At 39.8% G+C, this 21,513-nt stretch overlaps 1 protein-coding gene across 1 annotated transcript in view; it reads right to left on the bottom strand.

Annotated features, from left to right (window-relative positions):
• pkd1b (polycystic kidney disease 1b) overlaps window positions 1-21,513 on the bottom strand; it is a 62,976-nt gene that overhangs the window by 21,918 nt on the left and 19,545 nt on the right. The window contains exons 10-26 of the mRNA XM_088927833.1: window positions 20,845-21,104; window positions 18,753-19,517; window positions 17,228-17,359; window positions 16,503-16,678; window positions 16,141-16,259; window positions 11,699-15,348; window positions 9,798-9,947; window positions 8,384-8,521; window positions 6,150-6,432; window positions 5,267-5,495; window positions 4,460-4,619; window positions 3,929-4,081; window positions 3,586-3,730; window positions 2,851-3,408; window positions 1,942-2,092; window positions 1,392-1,644; window positions 880-1,075 (exon numbers count right to left, since the gene is read on the bottom strand). Of these exons, the coding sequence (XP_088783959.1) occupies window positions 880-1,075; window positions 1,392-1,644; window positions 1,942-2,092; window positions 2,851-3,408; window positions 3,586-3,730; window positions 3,929-4,081; window positions 4,460-4,619; window positions 5,267-5,495; window positions 6,150-6,432; window positions 8,384-8,521; window positions 9,798-9,947; window positions 11,699-15,348; window positions 16,141-16,259; window positions 16,503-16,678; window positions 17,228-17,359; window positions 18,753-19,517; window positions 20,845-21,104 (7,518 nt within the window). The remainder of the gene's footprint in view (window positions 1-879; window positions 1,076-1,391; window positions 1,645-1,941; window positions 2,093-2,850; window positions 3,409-3,585; window positions 3,731-3,928; window positions 4,082-4,459; window positions 4,620-5,266; window positions 5,496-6,149; window positions 6,433-8,383; window positions 8,522-9,797; window positions 9,948-11,698; window positions 15,349-16,140; window positions 16,260-16,502; window positions 16,679-17,227; window positions 17,360-18,752; window positions 19,518-20,844; window positions 21,105-21,513) is intronic.

The following is a 21,513-nucleotide window of genomic DNA, read 5'->3' on the forward strand; positions in this document are numbered from 1 at the left end:
AGAGCCAGAGCCTATCCCAGCATGCAATGGACACAAGGCAGGGTACACTCTGCAGAGAAGACACACAGGCACGCACACACACCTAGGGCCTATTTTCCCAGAAACCAATCAACCTACTAGTATGTCTTTGGACTATGGGAGGAAACTGAGCACCTGAAGGAAACCTACACACATAAAGTGAGAACATACAATCTCCACTCAGATAACACTCCAGGTTTGGGATCGAACTCAGGGCCCAAGTGCTGTAAGTCAGCAATGTTAACCACTGTACCACTGTGCCACCCTTTAGTAATGTCATGAGTGTGTATGTAAAGAACATACCAGTTCCCATCATATTTACATTATAGGAAATGTATGTAATCTCTGTATAAAGAGATTAGCTGTTCAATCATACTTAACACATTTTAAATGGAGTTTGGAAACCAGAACTATTCCCCCAAGACAGCACACCAGTTTATCACAAGGATATGTTCTAGAAATGCTGGTATGCTTTCATACAGCTGGGTGTCCCAGTGCAATCAGAACTAGAGTGCCCTGCTTCCAAAGAGGGGCTTGAGCACAACTTCCTGTCAGATGTTCAAAGCTTTGAACACTATAGTGTGTCTTCAATATTGATACAAATTATTGTGCACAATATAGACCCAGACAACGTTCAGAATAAAGGATACAAGCTTTAGAAACACAACACTATCTGGACCGTGAGGGCTTTTATAAATGTATCTTTTATTATATTGTCCTGTGCTATATCACAGTATATCAGAATAAGTACCTTTATCAAACATCTCTAATCTTTCTGTGAGATAGAAGTCTTTTCCCTTACAGTCTGCATTTTTCATTCTAACATTCTAACACATTTTCTCCCCCCAGCAAATACTCAACCTGAGCCTCTGGTCCAACCTGTCTTCACCAGAACCTGGTACTGGTACCGGCCCGACTGCCCACACAGTGGAATCGTTCCCACTCGGGTGATGTCAATGTCGTCCATCTTGTGAGCAATGAGGACGGTGGCCAGGTAGATCACAAGCAGGATCACACAGACGATCCCCACCACGTGGTTCTGAGCTGGACCCTCTGACTGTGAATATGAAGGAGGGAAGATTTCCCACATGACCCTCACAGAAACATCATTAATGACAATAGGTTGTGAAGAGCTATTCCTTGAAAATGTTTATTCAATATCAATTGATCAATTTTAATGATTTATTGAAGGCTGTTACGGTTTCAAATTGATGATTTGCAGGTACAAAATTTCCTTCACTTTTCCTTGCTCCAGACAGGAAATCTTATTTTTTACAATGTATACAATGTATTAAATGCACCATCATAAAGAAAGATCATAGCACAGCACCTCTCTGACCATTGGCATTCCTGGGACGGGACAGTGGACTCACAGGTGGAAGCAAGATAAGAGCACTGTGATGGACGAAGAGGCTGGCCCCAAACACAGTGAGGTGCTTGGTGAGGCAGTGTGCCGTCTTCAGGCTGCTGCCGTTCAGGGAGCTCAGGCCCTGGCTGCTCCAACGCCTTTCTTCAAGGCTGAAGTACTGGCAGAGAGAGCTGAAGACGCACACTGAGGCTTGCATTTCCTGGCCCTCCAGGAGGCTGCTGATATTCACGTGGTACTCCCACACTGTGCCATTGTGCCTGTGAAGGGAGGGAGAGTACTGGAGCACTGCAATTTCATAGACAGATTTTAAATTCACTCATGTTGAAATTAACCTAAAGTTATTATGTATTCTTGACTTAAAAGTCTCACGAATGCAAAATTATATGAATTACAATTAAAGACAAACGTCTCATGAAATATACAGACTTTAAATATTCTAGCTAACTTAATTCAGTAATAATGTTTGATGTTGTTTGATTAATCATGATATTAATGAAGTACAGTAGGTTACTAGTCATGTAGCAGGAGATGTACTGTATCTGCCCGGTACTCACAGAGGTGAAAGGAAGATGGTTTCTTCTACATGGCTTGTCTCCAAGGTAGAGGTCAGGAGGATGTCTCTACTGAGCAAGTGTTGGTTCTCAGAAGGTGCAGGGTGGTCATCAATAAAGATTCTCACCATGGGGCTTCTCTCTGGCCTCAAACCTGTGGTCAGAGTAGTGCTTAGTGCAACACAGCAGCCATACAACCACGGTACTGTAGTTCCCTAATCCAGTTAGTCTTATAGGTCACCTATTTCTAAAGACTAAAAACATCTGTAAGCTATTAATGAATCATTCATTTTCTCAGAAAATATCTCAGCATCTCAGTAAAGTAATCTGGTCACTTAATTCAATTCTGTGGGTCAAAAGTTTTGTTTCTCTTATACGTTTTTCATTGTCCATCCCTTTTAAGAGGGCTCTATGTATAGTGTTTTATAGAACAAAACTAAGGATTTTGTGCACTGCTACACTGGTAGTACTGGAGAATTACACTAGACATCCTGCAGAATTAACAAGCAATATGCTAGTGTAATACCTGTGTATTATTCTAACAATCTTTGACTGCCTGTTCATATTTTTTGGCATGTTTTCTCTGGAGTATTTACCATTACATGGTAATGTGTTGTACCAATGGGGATGCTGAAATTCATTACTAACTCTTTTGCCTTAGCTAGAGACCATAGCATCTGTAAGTTACTGTTTATCTATGGCATGTGATATAATATAGTCATTACAGGTCAATGAAGAGAACAGAGCTATAGACTCCCTGTTCCAATCTCCTACAGATTACATTACATTAAAGACTGAAATGTTCATTTTCATCAGTCATTATATTGCATGAGTTCTTTGCACTTTTAAATTATGTTCAGGAATGTACCAAAACTATGGTCATGAAAGTAAAATGCAATTCAAGTACCTTACCTGGGTGCAGAGTGAAGTTAAAGGAGATGAACAGACCAGCTTTGGGATTTGTTTCTATGGCTTTCACTGTGAAATTGACTGACCCTTGAGGGTTGATGGTAAGAGCTGTGGTCCCATCAACTCCCTTCTGAGTTTCAAGCATCACATGGATGGCATTCTCTTTGGAAAGGTTGGAGATGGGAATGGGAAGGCCCTCTGGGGTGCTGAACTCCATGGCAGCCAGCTCTGTGGAAATGGGTGGGTTAGCAGAAAAGAGGTTGGCATCTATCTTCATGAGGATCTGGACGACCTCTCTCTTCTCTTTCAGCTGGTTGCTCAGCCCCTTTGGGATGTAGAACTGGCAGGGTGATGAAGGACTCGTGCACATTAAGTCGGCAGTCTCACTCCGGTGGCCCATGACTCTGATCTCAGGAGCAGTCAGTTTTAAGACCTCCTCTCTGGGGACCCGTGAGCGCATCAGAGAGCGCATGAGGTCCCCAACTAGGCTGAAGGCAGAGGCTGTGATCTCTGGGATCTTTGACGAGTCTGTGCTGTGACCTGCTGCAGCCATCAAGCCACCTGCAAGAAAGGAGAGCTGGTCAGCCAAACCCCAGTAATTTCAGCCATTAACCAGCATACTATTCTACATCAGCAGCTGAAGACACTCTAAGTAAGATTGACAGCTGACTTTCTCCTTAGTACATTCAACAGAGGCAGCAGCTTCATGAAAATGTCCCTTCCCCTGTACTCTAGTACCCAAGATTTGCAGAACGTTGGTGCCCGTGGAAACTGGGGTGTCATCTCCCAACACAGTCTTGTCCTCAATCATTGCAATCATCTTCCTAGTGGCTTCAAGAGTCTTGCTCTGGCACTCTCCACACACAAATTCATGGGGTACAGCCTGCAGACAAGATTGACAGTGTTCTAATCCAAAGATAACTTTAAAGGTCCAAAGAATAATGCAAAAATCTAAAATAAAACATAATTACAGAAAATATTACTGAGGCTTAGAAACAAAGATATTATAGCATGTCAACTAAATTAAAATATAAGGTACAAAAGTATGTAGGAAATAGTTGAACCTAAAACCTATGCCCACCTGTTTGGCATAACCTACCACACACTGTGCCAGGGCAGAGCTAATCTGAGCCACATCGTGCATGGTGGACATGCTGAGAGAGGTCAGCACTTGTGTGATGTTGCTGCGGATTCTGATCAAGTCTTGACGGTCCCACTCATTGACATTTTGTATCTGGAACACAGATTCATATGATTGGAAAGAAAAATGCTAAATGACACAATAATTGTCCATTCAAGCTGTTGTATACAATGGAATCTAGAAACTATTTTTATACTTTGTCAATAAGGCACTCCCTCTGTGTTTTGTACTGTCCTCCTTAAAGGAGGAATGATTCTTTCATGAAGAACTGTCCTACTAATTGGCTCTGTTTACTTTTATCATGTTGGATAGCTTATCTCCCTGTCACAAACTGTTTGATTCTCTTATGACACCAGCGATTACATTTAATATCCTCTCTATAAACTGTATTAATATATTGATATTTAATATACAAAATTAAAATTACTCAGTGAAATGATTACCAGCGACAACAAAACTGTGCACACCTACCTGGTTGAGCATGCTAGTAAGAGCAATAGAGTAGGGGATCACTTCCTGTGGGTTCCTTTGTTGGGTCATGTCCCACAGCTTTGATTGGCTCTTGTTCGTCAGCCATTCCATCATTCCCTGACTTTCCACAGGGAATACAGGCAGGAGCACGGTAAGGGTACTGGGATAACAGGAAGGACAGAGTTAACAACCTAGAAAGGGGCAAAGGTGTAGGTCACCTGTGTAGGTCAAGTTGTTCAAAGGATAAGCAAAAGGAGTAACAACTACTGCAGTTCTGGGGGAAGGTAATTCTATTTTTGAATCAAAACAATGCTGCATGTGTTTCTTAACAGGAATGTTAAAAAAGCACTGTATTTTAAAGAGTTATAATAAAGTAAAGCAGCTATATAAGGACAAGCAGAATTATTGGAGACCACAGAGCCCAGCTGAAAACCAGAGACAAAAAAGGTGCCCCAGGACTAGGGGTGAGAGCTGCTTTCCTAGACAATCATCTAAATGAGTCATAAATATGGCACAGAGTGGCTATACTGTACTGAGCTGCTGAGCATTTAGTAAATGAGAGAACCAATTAACCACAAGTTGGCAGCTTCTTTTCAGTTGGCAGTATCAATTGCCAGACAACAACTGCAAACTTCTTCACAAAGTTATCCATTATAATTTTACATTTCTGCAGCTCATGATACATATAGATAATAGAGTCTTTGTCCTAATGATTCATGTACAAGACTCTATTTACAAATGTAATCTCTAAGACTTTTTATCAGAAGGACATCATTTAGACCAGAGTTCCACACTCCCTCTGCAGACCTGTTGAGAGCGATGACTTTGCCCCCGAGGGCATCCTCCACTTCAATCAGCACACTAATGTGAGAAAAACTGCTTGACTCTGTTGAACCCATTGGTACCAGTGTGCTGAATGTTGACTTGGTGCCTCTGTATAGGGTGAGAATGTGGCACTGGTGGTATCTGTGCTGGCACACCTCCACATGCATGGTGTAGATCAGCTGAGTCAGGTCTCCGTCTTCATCCATCCAGCCTGCAAATAAAAGTTCAATGACTCAGCACATAGTATTATGTGTTTTATTGTGAAGAAGCAGTCATTTTTCTCTTTGTGATTGCCAAAATAAAAATGATTGTCTGCTTTACTTATCATAATAATGCCTTGAACTGGAAATCATGTAATTTTCACAGGACACCACCACCATTTTCACCATTTTTGAATCTACATCTGTTACTCCTTTTAAACTTCAAAACAACACCATCAGTTTGCTGTACCTCTATCCACAAAATGCACTTTTCTACAGCTGGAACAATAAATTAGGATAAAATAAACACAATCTCAAAATACCCATAGAAACACAGTGTTTTGTACAGGCTAAAGTTTTAAAATAAATGTTCAGCTGATGGGTTGTAAAATAGTGAATCCACCACTTCAACTGTGAGCTTTGAAATACATTACTTCCAGTACACATTTCAACATGCATGGCTTCAGATCAGGGGATTGAACCCTGTCTGCTACCCAGTGTAACCTAAAGCCACTGAAATCTGAGTTCCTTTAGCCTCTGCATGGCTACACAAGAAGAAATTTCTTTCACATTGTATCAGAGTTGTTCCTTAATTGTATGAAACTTTATTACGAGCTAGTGAATAATTATATATGAACAACGAACATTTGCTTTATTTAAATTACCTGAGCAGTGATAAGTGACAACAGTCTCGAGGAGATAGATGGTGCTATTGGGAGTCAGAGTGCAAATGCCTCCACTAGGGGGGTAGTTGGGTACTAATATGATGCTGGCAGATCCCCAGAATTCCTTAGAGGGGTGAGTAGCACTAAGGGTGAAGTTGTAGTGGACTCCGTTCTGTAGAACCCCTTTCCTTATGACTAAGTCTGGGAAGGAGTTCCCCGTTGTTGTCGACACGTTGTTCAGTTCCAGAACCTCTCCATGTGATCCTTCAGCAGTCCACTCATACTGGGGACAGAACAACAACATCACAGTAAAGAACAAAAGTGTTTTTTTCAGTGCCATACATTTGTATCACTAATTTCACTATGTTATGATGGTCGATCAAGCAATCTTTTTAAAGTTATGAATACGTTCACTTTACAAAAAGAACCAGTTTGTTCATGTTTAACAAATTTTATTCTGGGCCAAGAAGTCATAAGAATCTTTTCTTGGGGTGCCTTGTCACAGATCAACCTACCCTGAGCATGTCTAAATCTTTGACATGAGGTAAGATTGTGCACCAACTTTCATATTGGTACTTCAGATTGTTTCAGTTCATCAGAAACAATTATGTTCATTTATCAATTAAATTTAATAAACAATGTTTGTTAATTTGTTCTTGCCCATTAATGATCCACCTTTATAATGATGGAATACCCATTAATCCTGTAAATACTTAAGATGTCATAATAAATACTTTTTGAGATATAGGATGCCTATATTTAGCAGAAACCATATAATGTGTTATAAAAAACATGACAATAAGATAATGCGCAATAAGCTAAAAGAAATTTAAATACATTGGCTTGCAAAAATATTTAGACCCTTGCACAGTCTTCACATTTTGTCTTGACACTTTGAAGTAGAACTGTAATTCACTTTATGATACACAACCTACTCCACAAATTGGAAAAAAAAATAAAAAGTAAATATAAAATAAAATGGAAAAGTCATAATTGCACAATCTCTGTAACGTCCCTTAGTCAGGTGCTGAAATTCGTTCAAACATGAATACCAAGATGAGTATAAAAACAACAACCATTAACATCTCAAAGCCAATCATTAAGAAGTGAAAGGTACCAGAGACTGCCTAGATCAGGCTGTCCCTCCAGATTCAGCGGCCAGGCAAGGAGGAAACTGGTTAGGAATGCCACTGTGAGACTAACCACAACTTTGAAAGAGTCAGTGTTCAGTGGCTGAGATATGAGAAATTGGTCATACAGGTAGGTTAACAATATCCTGGTCCCTTCATAAAGGGGGCCTGTATGGTGCTGAAAAGGTAACATCTTAAATTCTGTATGGGGTCTGCTACAAAGCACTAGCATGGTGGTGACAGTATTATGTTGTAGTTCTGCTTCTCAACAGTGGGCACTACAAGAACTGTAATAATAAGAAAGAAAATCACCTTGAGTGGATCAGTCCAGAATCAAATCCTATTGAGAAATTTTCTGTGGAAAATTTGAAAACTGCTGTCTTTAAGCAATCCCCATGTCGCTTGCGAGAACTTGAGCAAATCTGCCAAGACGAATGGGTAAAACCTACACCAATCAAGTGTGTAAAGTTGGTAGAGACTTAACAAAATGCCTGTGGCTATAATTGCTGCCAAAGGCCCACATACTTAAAAATTCAACATTTCCATTTGTTCTCTTTAGTTTTTGGTGATATTCACTGTGACACATCAATTTTCCTACGGGATTAATAAAGTCTATCTATGTAACCTATTTTACTCTCTGAAGCTTTCAGTTTGTCCATTGAGGGGTTGAATATTAAGCTAAAAATAAATGTGCAGAATTTCAAACTATTGAAAACAAATTTATAAATTAAAAAATAGGATACTATATACAGTAAGAAGTGGCTGAATTTTCTAGCAAGTTCACTGTATAAGAATATCGCAATAAAATCAAATTATTTGCAGATACATCCATTCATCCATGTGGACTGTTATCCACAATAGTCGAAAGGCAGGTTACACCCGGACAGGATGCCAGTGCATTATAGGGCATACACAAGCACTACACACACCATGGACAATCTCCCCAGAAGCCAATTCACCTACCAGTATGTCTTTTGATGCCACAGTGCCGCCCGTTCGTAGATTCATTCTACTCAACATTCTTTTCAATCAATAAGACTTGATAATGTTTTGAAGAAAAGAGTGCAAAATAAACAGTACTAAAAACAATATGGGATAACTTACAAGTGTTTCATTGCTGCAGCCTTTACACTGTCCAGACAGTACGACATGGACACTGTGACTCACACGATAAGAGGACAAAGCGCTGCAAGACCGGCACTGGATGTTCACTGGCAGGACTCTGCCAAGCCTCACCATCACCTGAAAGCCATGAGCACAACACAGGGTTTTAGCAAACAGCTCTCTAGCTGGAATTCTCCACCACAGCTTCTGACCCGTGTCCAGCCTGGGATGAGCCCTCTCTAACTCTCCACTCAGAAACAAGTCAATAATACAGTCAGTCTCACCAGCATTACAGTTTAACTACTGAAGCTTCACATTATCTGATGAGCAACCTTGGCAATCTCAATTATTCCTTTCTTTGGTTGACAGATCCATTCAGAATTAGTAAAGAATCAGTAAATTAAAATTTTTAAATTAGTAAAGAGTTTGATTACCTTGCAAATACTGAGAATTGTGAACCATGTATTGCAATGAACAACTTATGAGTTATTATTTTTTAATCCTGATCAGGGGTCAGGAACATGCAGAATACAAGAACATACTGCACATGAACATCATCAGCTGGTAAAATTAATACAAGTGAAACATAAAACCTGTGTTTTATGTCAAGATAAAAACTTATAGGGAGAGCAATACATTAGAACATCCTTACCTGACACCAACTATTTTCAAAATGTTAGGTAAATGAAGGTTCAGTAGCTCTTCAGTAAATGGAATCATCACTGGGCAGGTAGTCAGTTCTTTAATGATGTTATTTTAAAGAATATAAAGATTTAATACTATTTTATATTTTTGTAAGTTATTAAAAAATTGGCCACTGATTCAGAGAATGATGAATTTTTGATGCATTTTAATGTTTCTTTGTGTGTAGATATTTAATATTAATTCTTATTTTGGCCAAATAAACTCTTCCAAAAAACATGATACCTCCCTAAAATCAATAAGTTGGTGTTATTTTTTATACTGCAAACTAGTCAAAACATTTATGGGCAGACATCATAATTTGAATTTTATTAAAAGAAAAAGAGGCAAATATTGCAGCATACCAAACTGAACAATGATTGACAGAGGGATTTTTAAATTGTGACTACGGTACACGTAATGTCAACTGGCAGGTCGCTTGATGGTGTGACACTCCACCTAGCATAATGCACTGTAAAGTGTGTGCTACACCTGCTTCAAACCAGAACTTCTGCACAAGGGAATGAGCAAATAATACAGGTCTTCCTTTAAAAGACCAGCCACTATAGTTTCCCATTATATATCTGGGTTGAGGTGAAGTAAAAGATAGTCAAAGATAAAATGAGCTTTGAACCTGCTTTCATGAGCACAGTGCATCCAGTACATAATTAAAACCCCAAATACTCTAAATCATGTTATACTGGAAATCTAGTGGGGGGAATAATAGACTCACAGACTGGGTTGTGGAGGCTGGAAGTTTCCCTGCTTTGAAGACAGTAAGTGTAAAAACATAAAGAGCATTGGGCTGAAGGTTAAACCTGGAGAGGATAAATGTGCTGCTGTTGTTCAGGATGCTGGGTCTGAGCGAGGATTCTGTTGCATTCTGCAAGGAAAGAAAACACAGTGAACACAGTGAAACAATCTCAGGGTGAATTCACAGGCTACAACATTCACATTAGTGGAAATACTGCAACCTCTCTTTCCAGACTGCAAAGTATCAGAAAAATTAAATAGGAGGAAAATCACATTAATTTGAATTCAACTGTTTTGTACTGTTTGCAGGTCAGAATTACAAATAACACTCAAGTGTAGCTAAACTAATGTTTTCTCTCGGGTTAAAATGCAAAAAGTAAGAGAGTTTAGCATGTAGAAAGTATGTTTTCTAACATTTTATTTTTTACCAGTTTTGATTGAAAGATGCGCGGCTTAGCAAAAACTGCAAAACTGGGCCAAATTAATTTTTAGAGGAAGCAAAAAAACAACACTTTTCCTGCATTTCAAATGCATCCTTGAGAGCAGCAAATGCATCACATAATCTCTAGGTGCTGTTCAAACCCTAACCCTAACCCTAGCTCGAGCACTTCCAGAACATATCTCAAAAACCTTGCTTAAAAAGCTGTTTTCAAAAAGTAACACAAACGTCTCCACAGTAGTCCAAAACATTGAAAGAAGCAGTTTTACAGTATTCTAAATGTAACTGCTGTGAATCTGCTTTCATTTTACAGTATTACTTTTTTTGTGTTACCTGCTGCTGAAATGGCAAATGAATTCAACATGTTTTGTGCTGTCTGCAGGTCAGAATTACAAATAACACTCAAGTGTAGCTAAACTTATGTTTTCTCTCGGGTTAAATTGCAAAACGTAAGAGAGTTTAGTATGTTAAAAGTTAGTTTTCAAACTTTTGATTTTTGCCAGTTTTGATTGACAGGTGCGCGGCTTAGGAAAAACTGCAAAATTGGGCCAAATTAATTTTTTTAGGAAACAACATAACAACATTTTTCCTGAATTTCAAATGCATCCTCGAGTGTAGCAAATGCTTCACTAAATCCCTAGATGTTGTTCAAACCCTAACCCTAACCCTAGCTTGGGCACTTCCGGAACATGTATCAAAAACCTTGCCTTAAAAAGCTGTTTTCAAAAAGTAACACAAACGTCTCCACAGTAGTCCAAAACATTGAAAGTAAAAGTTTTACAATATTCTAAATGTAACTGCTGTGAATCTGCTTTCATTTTCCAGTATTTCTTTTTTTGCGTTACCTGCTGCTGGAATAGCAAATGAATTCAACATGTTTTGTGCTGTATTTTAATATACTTTTTAGATTTCTTATTTTTAGACTTTTTATTTCTAAATAATCAAACTCTTCTCATTTTTTTTATCCTTTACATGTCTAATACTTGTTTAATGCAGCTCTTATGTAATCAAACTCTTATGTTACCTGTAAATCAAATTATTTGCTATGATTTGATTTACAGGTAAATTGTATAATAGAAAAATGATGTTCTCAAATGCCAGGTGTGAAATGGAAAAATTTGTGTGTAATGACTTCAAAATCACTTCAGATGAAATATGTTTATGTGTTATGTGAAATATGTAAAACACTTCTGGGATTTGGAAGCTCACTAAAGGCAACAGTGGGACACCACTTATTGTTACTACTGTAGTCATTAATGGAAATGTGAACGCGCAACAATCCAAGGGATATACATTGACATTATTTTTTATTTTTGAGTTTATTTTAGCACTTTAAAGGATTTAAAATCTAAATCCCTTAAGCTATGACTGAGATATTGCTTTACAGGTCACTTAAATACTTAAGTTAACAGATTGGTGAACCACAAGAGGAAGAGTCTTACCTGAACAGCATAGCTCCAGAAATACTGCAGGTCTCTGTCTTCACCTCCCACAATGTCAGGGTCATGTGATCCTGAGCCATCCAACAGCAGATCCTCTTGTGCTGCCCAAACTCTATGAGAGCCACCTTTGATAAGGGCTACCAGCTGGCTCTGCAATACTGTGATATTCACACTCTTAGACTGCAACAAAGGAGTGCCCTGAAGAGCAGCAGTGAACCTCAGGCAGTAGGAGCCCACTTCAAGTGTTAACTTGGGCAGAACCAGTAAAAGGGAAGTCACGTCAATATTCTGCAAGGGCTTCCTGTCTTTCTCTAGGCAGTCTGGACCCCAGAATGCCTCCCATAGGTAGCCAGCCTTGTAAGCAGTGCAACGTTGAAGATCCACACTGGCTTCAAAGTAACTAGGTCTGGACTTCAGGATCCTTGGTTTTCCCTGAATAAGGTCAACCTTTGGTACATTACATTCCAGCTTCCTAATATTAATGAACAACTGTGAAGTGAAGTTGCTGACATTGTTAAAGATAGTCACTTCTGCCAGATATCTCCCAGGAGTGTGATAGCAATGGATGGCTGTGCTGTTCCTGTTAACAACTGTCTTCCTGGAGTCACCAAAGTTCCATCTGTAAAGTAAATCGCTGCCTTCCTTTACAAGGACCCAAAATTCAAGAGGTTGGTGAATGAAGACATCTGTCAAGTTAGAAAACATCTCTCCATGAAGGACTGGGGATTGCACACTCACATTTTCAGTCAAGGACAGTGAGCAGAAAGCATTGCTGGCCACAATGGTTGCAGTAAGAGAGCCATTGGCTGGTGGGGTATAAAAGACTTTTGCCCCAGCTGCTTGCAAAAGAGGGTATCCAGACAATTGAAAAGTCCACTGGTAATGCACTTGAAATCCACTCTGGAGCTCTGCTTGGAAGCTCACTTCTTTTTTGGCCTCCAGAATATGAAAGCAGCAATTTACTAGGTGAAGGCCATGAATTTTCTCGACTATCTCTACCATTAGAACTGTAGCAGAGGAGCTCACATGGTTTCTGGCTCTTACACTGACTGAGTGATTGCCAACTGGAAGGTCAGATGTCATGTAGGTGTCCGTTTCAAGATTAACCAGGTAATTTAGAGTGGGAAAGTTCAAAGAAAAGTGAACATCACTGCCTTTCAAGATTGTCACCTTAAAAACGAGTTGATCTCCTTCACAGAGTGTGGAGTGGCTAGCGTTTACTGTCAGCCCCTGGATTGTGTCCTGAACTATGACTTCATGGGCTATCTCTTTCCAGCTTATATTGTTTGACACATTGAGGGACACTAGGTATTTTCCAGCCTCCTGAAAGGAATGAATAACTGACTGATTGTACAAAAGGGTAGAACCAGTTCTCCTAGAAAATTTCCACTCCCATCTCAGATCATTTCCTTTTTTTACATACCCTTCAAGTGCCACAGGTGAGTCTGATGGGACATAAAACGGACCTAGGGTACCTTGGATGAGAAAACCCACTTCACTTACTTCTTCCTGGACACTGAGCTCCTTGGAGCCTTCACTGGAGCCCAACATGTTGGTCACAGATACTTTAATGACAACAGTGCCAATGAGTCTATACGCGTGAAAAAGAAAGGATTCATTTGACAGTAGAGGAGAGTGATTTGAGTCCACACGCCAGATATACTGAAGGTCTGTCCCAGTATCCACACTAACCATGATCTTGATGGGCTTACCCAAAGGTACAATGTCTCCTTCTGTTAATACCTTAACTCCTGCAATGCGCTCCACAGCCCTAAGCAAAAGACTGCTATTCACCAGTCCCAAAGGGTTTCTAGCTTTTAGGATCACCACAAAGTCTCCAGGAGTATCGGTATGGAGTGTGACGTTTTCCCCTTCACTTAGAGGTCTGTTGCTTGCATTCTGATAAATTAACCACTCAAAAGTCACATTAGAACCCTGGGCCACAGATGCAGAAAACCTAACATTTGTTCCAGTTGGAATATACATTTCTGAAATCAGATCCTGACTCTTGATACTTAATCCACATATTTTCTCATATGCTTCCATCCTAATGGTGGCTTGCTGTTTGCTAATCGGATTTTGGGCAACCACTGAGATGTTATAGACACCTGCTTTCGAAAATACGTGCTTAAAAGATGATGTTCCCAGCTCAGGTGTGAAAGATGGGTGAAACAACCAGTAAAAATTAACATTTACCATAACGTTTACTGTAGCTGTTATTACCATCTCTTGACCCACTTCAACAACAGGCTGATCGGTGATCAGAACCAAGTCAGAAATGGGGATCAGCACATTGACTTCCGATGTGACCCTTTCCCTGCTGACTGCATTCAATGCTGTAACGGAGACGTTAAACCGTCCTGGAGATGTGTAGACATGAGAAACGGTTTGTCCATGTCTAATAGAAGATCCATCACTGAAATCCCACTGAAATGTGACATTGGTTCCTGAAGAGGCTTCAGCCATGAATGCGTAAGACTTGTTAACAGCCACAGCCCCAGGGGGCCCTCTATCTTGTTTCATAATTAATTCCCTTACTGGCATTAGCACAATTACCAATACTGTGGCTGTCCTGTTGCTCACATTATTGCTTACCACCACTTTCACATGATGGGACCCTTCTTCTTTAAAAATACAACAATAATTTGAGGAACCCCTGGTGGGTGATCGGTTGAAGAAACTTGTGTACCACAGAAACTGGTAACTCTGTTGTTCGTCTGGCTTTGGAATTACAGAAGCATTGAAACAAATCTCCTGCCCCACTGCTGCAGCAGAATGTGAAGAGTTTATTTCCAAAGAGGTTATGAGATCTTCCATACAAACTTCAGTTTGATATGAAGCTGACCTTACTGGGCTAAAAGCTGTGATGTTCACATAATAGATACCTGGGCTGGCATAACGGTGAACAGCTGTGGAATTTCCCTGGACAATAGTCAGGGGACTTCCATCACCAAATATCCAGTGAAACGTCATAGCAGATTCTTTCCCAGACACCAAAGCTTGAAAAGGAACCTCACGTCTGGCCACAAAGCAGCCTGATGGAAGGATTCCACCTATGATTAGTCTGTATACCTCCACACTAATTGATTGAAAAGCATGACTGACGGGATTGTCCACAGTAATCCTGGCAGAGTAATTCCTAGCAGACTTGTAAATGTAGGAGATCGAAGCATCTGAAACGTTAGAAAACACATGCCCGTCACCCATGTCAAAAGTCCAAAAGAGTCTGGTACCCGATGACACAGTTCCTTTGAGAACTGTAGGGGTCCCCAGTTCACTGGGTCCATTGTAACTTAATTTGAGACCTGTGATTCTTTCTACAACTTCCACAGCCATCCAGGACCTCCACACGTTGAACGTGGTATTGGCAGTTACTGTGACGTTGTACACACCTGCTGTTTTGAAAGTGTGGCTGACTTTGGAATTGCATTCCTTAATTTCCTTGGAGCCATCAGCAAAGTTCCATAGATAACAAACCCCATAAGTGGAAGGTCTTGGAAGAGCTTCTAGCTCAAAATCCTGGTTGACAGCAGGGTAGGCTGGAGTTAGGAAGAGGGATAGCCCAGACAGTGGGCTCTGCACCATTACTAAAACAGCCTTCTCTGTCCTGTCATAACTGTTAAAAACTTCAACCCGTACACTGTAGTTACCTGAAAAGAACACAAAACAATAAATGTTTCATTAACATTCTTTAAAATCAGGAACAGCTTCCAGAAGTACTTCAGTTGATCTTTTAAAAGTCTAGAGGGAGATTTCTAATACTTTTCACAGAAATGAAGAATTTATTTTCCAACATCTTAAATGGCAATGTACAGTAGGTTGTTTGAATCTATGAACAGTGCATATAAAAATATAATGCAAATACAATTCTCACTTACAATTAGAAAGTGAGAAGTAACTTCTCACAATTAGAAAGAGAAAACTAAACTATTAAAATTCATTCCAAAATGTTATAAAAGAAACCACTAATAAGTGAATGCCTGTTACTGTCATTTTGAACCAACCTTATGAACGTCACATGAAATGACGAAAAGCCTATATGTTCATACATACTTTTCACATAAACTTTATATTCTTTGTCTCTCTTGACCTTGTAACATAAACCTTTTTGGGTAGAAACTGCTTTATTAAAAAAGCTTCAGTTAAAAAATGTCAGTGTGATTATATAATTTCTCTTGGAATTAGTAACCTTAAACACATTATCAGCTTGAACATGTGGATATAGAGGCTTGACATTAGATTCTACCAAGTACATACAATTTGTACATGTTTATAAAGTATACATCACTATCATTAACAAAACTGTCATAAATGTGTGTGATTTTTACAAAACATAGGTGTACCGAAAGCATGAAGGCTGTACCTTGATTCCTCAATTAGAGTCATAAATTGCACACATTCAATATTTTAGTGGGTATCAGCATTTTCAGTGCCAGTTTTACCTGGCTGAGTGTAGATGTGGCTGGCAGAGTCCTGTAGGTAAATCTGTTTTCTCTGATCAGCATCATATGGGGGAGAGAAAGAGTGGCTCACAGCTGGGATGTCATCTCCAAAGTCCCATCTGCAGAGTTGGAGAGAGCATGACTAATGCTGCCACAGGATTTCTTGCCATTGCGACATTAACATAAAATAGGTTAATTTTTTTCATAGTTAATTATTCTAATCAATATTTATGTATAAGGGCAGCAAGTTGGCACAGTGATTAGCATGTTGCCTTGTTGACATTATTTCTTCTACCTCCTATTCACATCTGCTTGGAGTTGTCAAGTTACTTATTTGACATCAAAGAAGGTAAATAGTAAACCTGAATGTGACGCCAATGGACACGTCAACTTTCACCCTGAAGACAAACACTTGAGAGGTGTTGACAGCCATGACCTCTGCAACAGAGAGGAACACAGGATCTTCAAGGGGCTTCATCAGATCAGCTGTGAGCTTCACATCCAGGGACTCTGAGCTCACTGGATTCTCTGCTGTTACCTGACATCAGAGAGGAAATTACAGGTGTGCACAGGTAGCAACACAGTACCTTTTGAGACAGAATGCTTAGCAAGTTTATGGCAGTGAAGTTCCGTTTCACACAGGAAAACAGAAATGGATGAAATCCCTGAATCAAATAGCTAATGACTACCAAATAGCCTCTCCTCATTTATAACATTATTTATTTTAATACAAATAAATAAGGACAGAAATAATAAACAGATGGAAGATTGAATTTTGCATTTATTTTGCAATCAGAATAATCATTATCCATGTAGATCTAGGTTCTCCAAAGTTTTTTCAAGACAGGTATACCCTTCATCTCCAACCTTAACTAAGATTATGGCCAGCATCATTTTGGATTCAGAAGCACTGCTAATCTCATTAGTATATAATCTCTTTTTTGTTTGATAGAATTTGTAGTCATATTGTAGGTATTTATCAGTATTTTCCCTTCTTAAATATAAATGCTCTATGATTCAGTCTAAATACCTTGTATTAACATGTCAATTTATTGAAAAATTCAAAATTGTTGTGTCATTCACTCACCTTTAGGTTATACACAGCAGGTTTACGGAATACTACACTATATGTCTGCCCGTGATAAGCAAACAGAATCAAGTCATCTATGACCCAGGTGTAGGTAACTGAAGAACCACTTCTGACTGATGCTCTGAATTCCTAAATGAATGAAAAGAGTATTTTAAAATAAATTTTCACATTATGAAGTGAAAAGTGTTACAGGGACTTCATGATTTCAAAGCAGCCCATTCTTAGAAATTCCAACAAACAGATGCAGAAATAATATATTTCACATTATAGAAATTGAATCTCTGTTTAGTGGAATTAAAATGTGGGAGTCTACTTCTCAGTATACATATATATGTAAAGTATAGGTATATTTGATTTTTAATCTGAAGAGTTTAATTATTTACCTGTTATATAAAAACTGATCTACCGTATACCATACCTAGTACTTACTATCATGTATACTCCTTAGATCTACTGATCTTCTAAATCTTCTGATATATCTTCTAAATGTACCTTCACAAAATAAATCTTCTACACGTCTACTTAACACAGAGATTACACAGAACCAAAGATTACCATTCTGATGCACATTAATTTATAAATATATACACATTACATATCATATTATATATTATAATAACTAAATAAGTATAAAATATATTTTGTGTATCATAAAACTGTACAGATTTCAAGCAAAAAATGAAATAGTTATTTAAATAGATCAAACCATCTATGCACAGCATGGTTAATACGGTATGTAATAAGCAGGAAGCAAGCTTAATAAGAATAATTATTTAATATACCTCCAATATGCAACACTCAATATTGCATGGCTAAGTAAACAATTTTATAAATCTGCAAGTTCCACAGTCTTGACTTCTACAGACACAGAAAGTACAGAACTCTCACTGTAATTAAGGCATTAAAACTGCATGAGGAAAAAGGAAATAAAATAATCCTATTCCTTACTAAATCACTGTTTAAAATGGATGCTGAACAAATTTGATTATATTTCCCTATTAAAAAGCATGAGTTGTTAAATATTATAATAAATCCTTATACGGGTGTACTGTAGTGATCTTGATCTCAATGTGTTTTATATATGGGACTCACTTTATCCAATACTGACGTACAGTACTTACCTAGGTGACACAAGGCTAGCAGTCCTGCTACAAAACACATCAGAAAAGAGAAGGTTTTCTTTTGATGTCTCCTGTACTAGTGCTGACTAGGCCCAGCTGAGATCTGATGAGACCAAACTAGAAGGTGGCAACTCTGCTGCCTTGTGTCCATCCACACATTTTCTAATCTTTTTATCCAACACAGAGTCGCAAGGAGCCGGAGCCTATCCCGGCGAGCAACAGGTGCAAGGCAGGATGGGATGCCAGTCCATTGCAGGCTATCATGAGTGCTTTAGTTTAAAAAAACTATATAAAACAAAAAGTTAACATAAAAGCTACCTTCAAAATATAATTTACATATTTATTATCAACCACTGTAAAGCTTCTATAATATAGATGTTAATCTGCATTTTTTGACATACCTGGGATACATCCACTAACATCCTCCGATCCCCCTGTGGTTTCATCCTGAGCCCTTGCACCTCCTGGTGAGACTGCAGTACCACAGAGAGGTTCTGTGCACTGACTCCATTGGAGACAGAGATATTGAGGATCTGGGACACTGGCAGGGCCACAGTGGCATAGGCATATGAGAACCAGGTGTCTGGGGTGGTTCTTGTACATCCTGGCACATAGGCAAGCAGAGCAGATGGACAAGAGGAGCTGAAGGCGATCCCACTGCGCAGAACAGGAGCTGACCAGGAGCTGGTAGCGTTGACCCCAGACAAGATCTTGATCACAATAAGCGTGGGCTTGTTCACTGGAATGTGTATCATTCCTCCGACCGGAAGTGGGTGGATGATTTGGAGCCCCCATACCGGTGTGCGAACGTCCACAGTGCAGCAGGCTGTAGTGCTGCTCACAGGGTTGCTCACTGCGATGCTGTACGTGTAGGAGCCCGGGTCCCTGTGGCCTGTGCCGAGCGGTGAAGTGACAGCATATCCCTGCAGGCTGTCAGAGTACAGCACTCTCAGGTCACACACCACCTCGTCCACCCACACAGACTGACTGGGCTGGGCAGACACCCCCCCTTCCAACCAGCCTGTCCGGCGCAGGGAGAGGTAGCTCTGACGCCAAGGGGAATCATCGCTCCGTGGGCACTGCAGGAAGGACCCTGCGCCAGCATCGTGCTGCACTGCCAGGATGTCGTCTGGAAAGACGTTAATCTCCTGCTTGAGGAGGAGGACCTGGGAAAATACAGCACTGTGTTAAATATCTACAGCATTCCTCAACATATTCTCCATACCGAATCAGGAGCTTTCGTTGTAGCATGCATGAAAATGTTCAGGACATAACAGCCTTTTCTCACATTTTCAAAGAGTGAGGCAAAACATTTTCTAACAATGAAATTATGTTTTGAGTTTTTTTTTAAATATTCCACTTCGGGCAATTCTGCAGTTGTTTCAGTTATGCTCAGTTCACATCAGGTCAGTGTTCAGAGGCAATGAAGAGTAGCTTATGATAGAGAATCTCTACTTTAATACTACACCGTCCTTATTTTTCTTGTTACTTTCTCCACAAGATCAGTTCATACATATATTTACAAGACATATTGACCGGCGTCCAAAAGCACACATGTGAATCAAACACAGGAGCTTAAGTTGGGATCAAAAGCTTCCTTGGATCTCTCATACAAAGTGAAGGACAACTTGCCATTCCTTTCCAGACCAACAGTCTCCAGCTCCTCCTTAGGACTCCCAGGCCAGCTGAGATACAATCCCTCCAGCAAGTCCTCGGTCTGCCCTGGGGTCTCTTCCCAGTGGAAAATGTTTGGTACAACTCCATCAGGAGGTGCTTAAACCATTTCAACTGGCTCCATTTGATCCAGAGGAGCAGTGACTCTATTCCAACTTAATCCTGAATTGCTGAGCTCCTCACCCTGTCATGGACAGTAAGCCCAGCTGCCCTATGGAGAAACCTCATTCCCACCGCTTGTACCCGCGAACTCATTCTTTCAGTTACTAGCCAAAGCTCATGATCGTAGGTGAGGATGGAGATGTACTGTAGATTAAAATGAAAACCAGGTGCTTCATCACAAAACTCAGCTTTCACTTCCCCACCACTATTCACTATAGCTTCCATACGTCTGCAGCCACAGCAGGTACATGTAAATCTCACTACTCAAAAAGACCCCAAGGTACTTACATTTCTCCCAGGAGGGGTTATTATAATTAATGCTTGCTTAAAATAAATGTACTCACCTGTACACTATATTTAAAGCTAACCTTTACGGAATGTTTCAGTTCTTTTGCTTATTTTTATTCATGACAATGAAAGTGACAGCAACAACTAAAGCAGAGCTGTTCCTAAAGGTAACAAAATGTAGAGTTTCAACTTGAAAGGAAACGTTTGATTCAGAGATACTATGGAATAAATCACATATAAAATAATATAGGTGAAGGATATTTCAGGTGAAGTATAAGTCTGTTTAAAGAAGGAAGCGAGTCTCTTAGGTAGCAGTGAGCTACCGTGTAGAACCGGGGAGGTGTCTGATCAGCACACTCACACACTCACATTGACGTGCACTTGCTCTGAGCTGTGGGGCAGGCTGAGGGGCAGGTCTGCTACGAGGTGGTAGAAGGGTGGGGTGGCAGTGTGGCGGGGAGGCCTGCCAAAGGACTGGCCCTGGGGTGTGTAGGAACTGCAGGGGCTGGACAGCGGCTGGCAGCTATCCTGTAGGTGGCACCACTGCTGCCCTCTGGCACAGCCTCCAGTGGTGTTGCAGAGGGGCTCTGTGGAGCAGCAAGCGAAGGGGTTGAGCAGGACACTGCAGCCTGAGGAGAAGGACAGCACACAGTCAGCATGCAACGCGATCTGTGACCATTCTTAACACAGCTTGCTGTTTCTTGCCTTGTATATAACATAATGTAACATAGCTTATATAAGGATTAATAATTAATTGAGTCCCCTTGGACAATGGAATCTGACAAATAAATTCATAAAAAATCTCAGCAAAAAATTGTCTGCAAATAAGAATTAAAGTAGTCTATCAGAACATAATGAAATCAAATTATAAATACTTTTTTTAAAGAAATGTATATTGCACTTTGAAAACTTTTAAAATCCCTGAGGGTATTAAGCAAAAAAAAGTATGAATTAATGTTAATTATAATATACAGAAAAACTGCAACATCTTTGTGAAGAAGGAAAAATTAGAAATCTAATTGGGAGTGACAGCATTAC

This window comes from Atractosteus spatula, chromosome 11 (assembly GCF_055471065.1).
Source record: "Atractosteus spatula isolate fAtrSpa1 chromosome 11, fAtrSpa1.hap1, whole genome shotgun sequence".
Taxonomy (NCBI): domain Eukaryota; kingdom Metazoa; phylum Chordata; class Actinopteri; order Semionotiformes; family Lepisosteidae; genus Atractosteus; species Atractosteus spatula.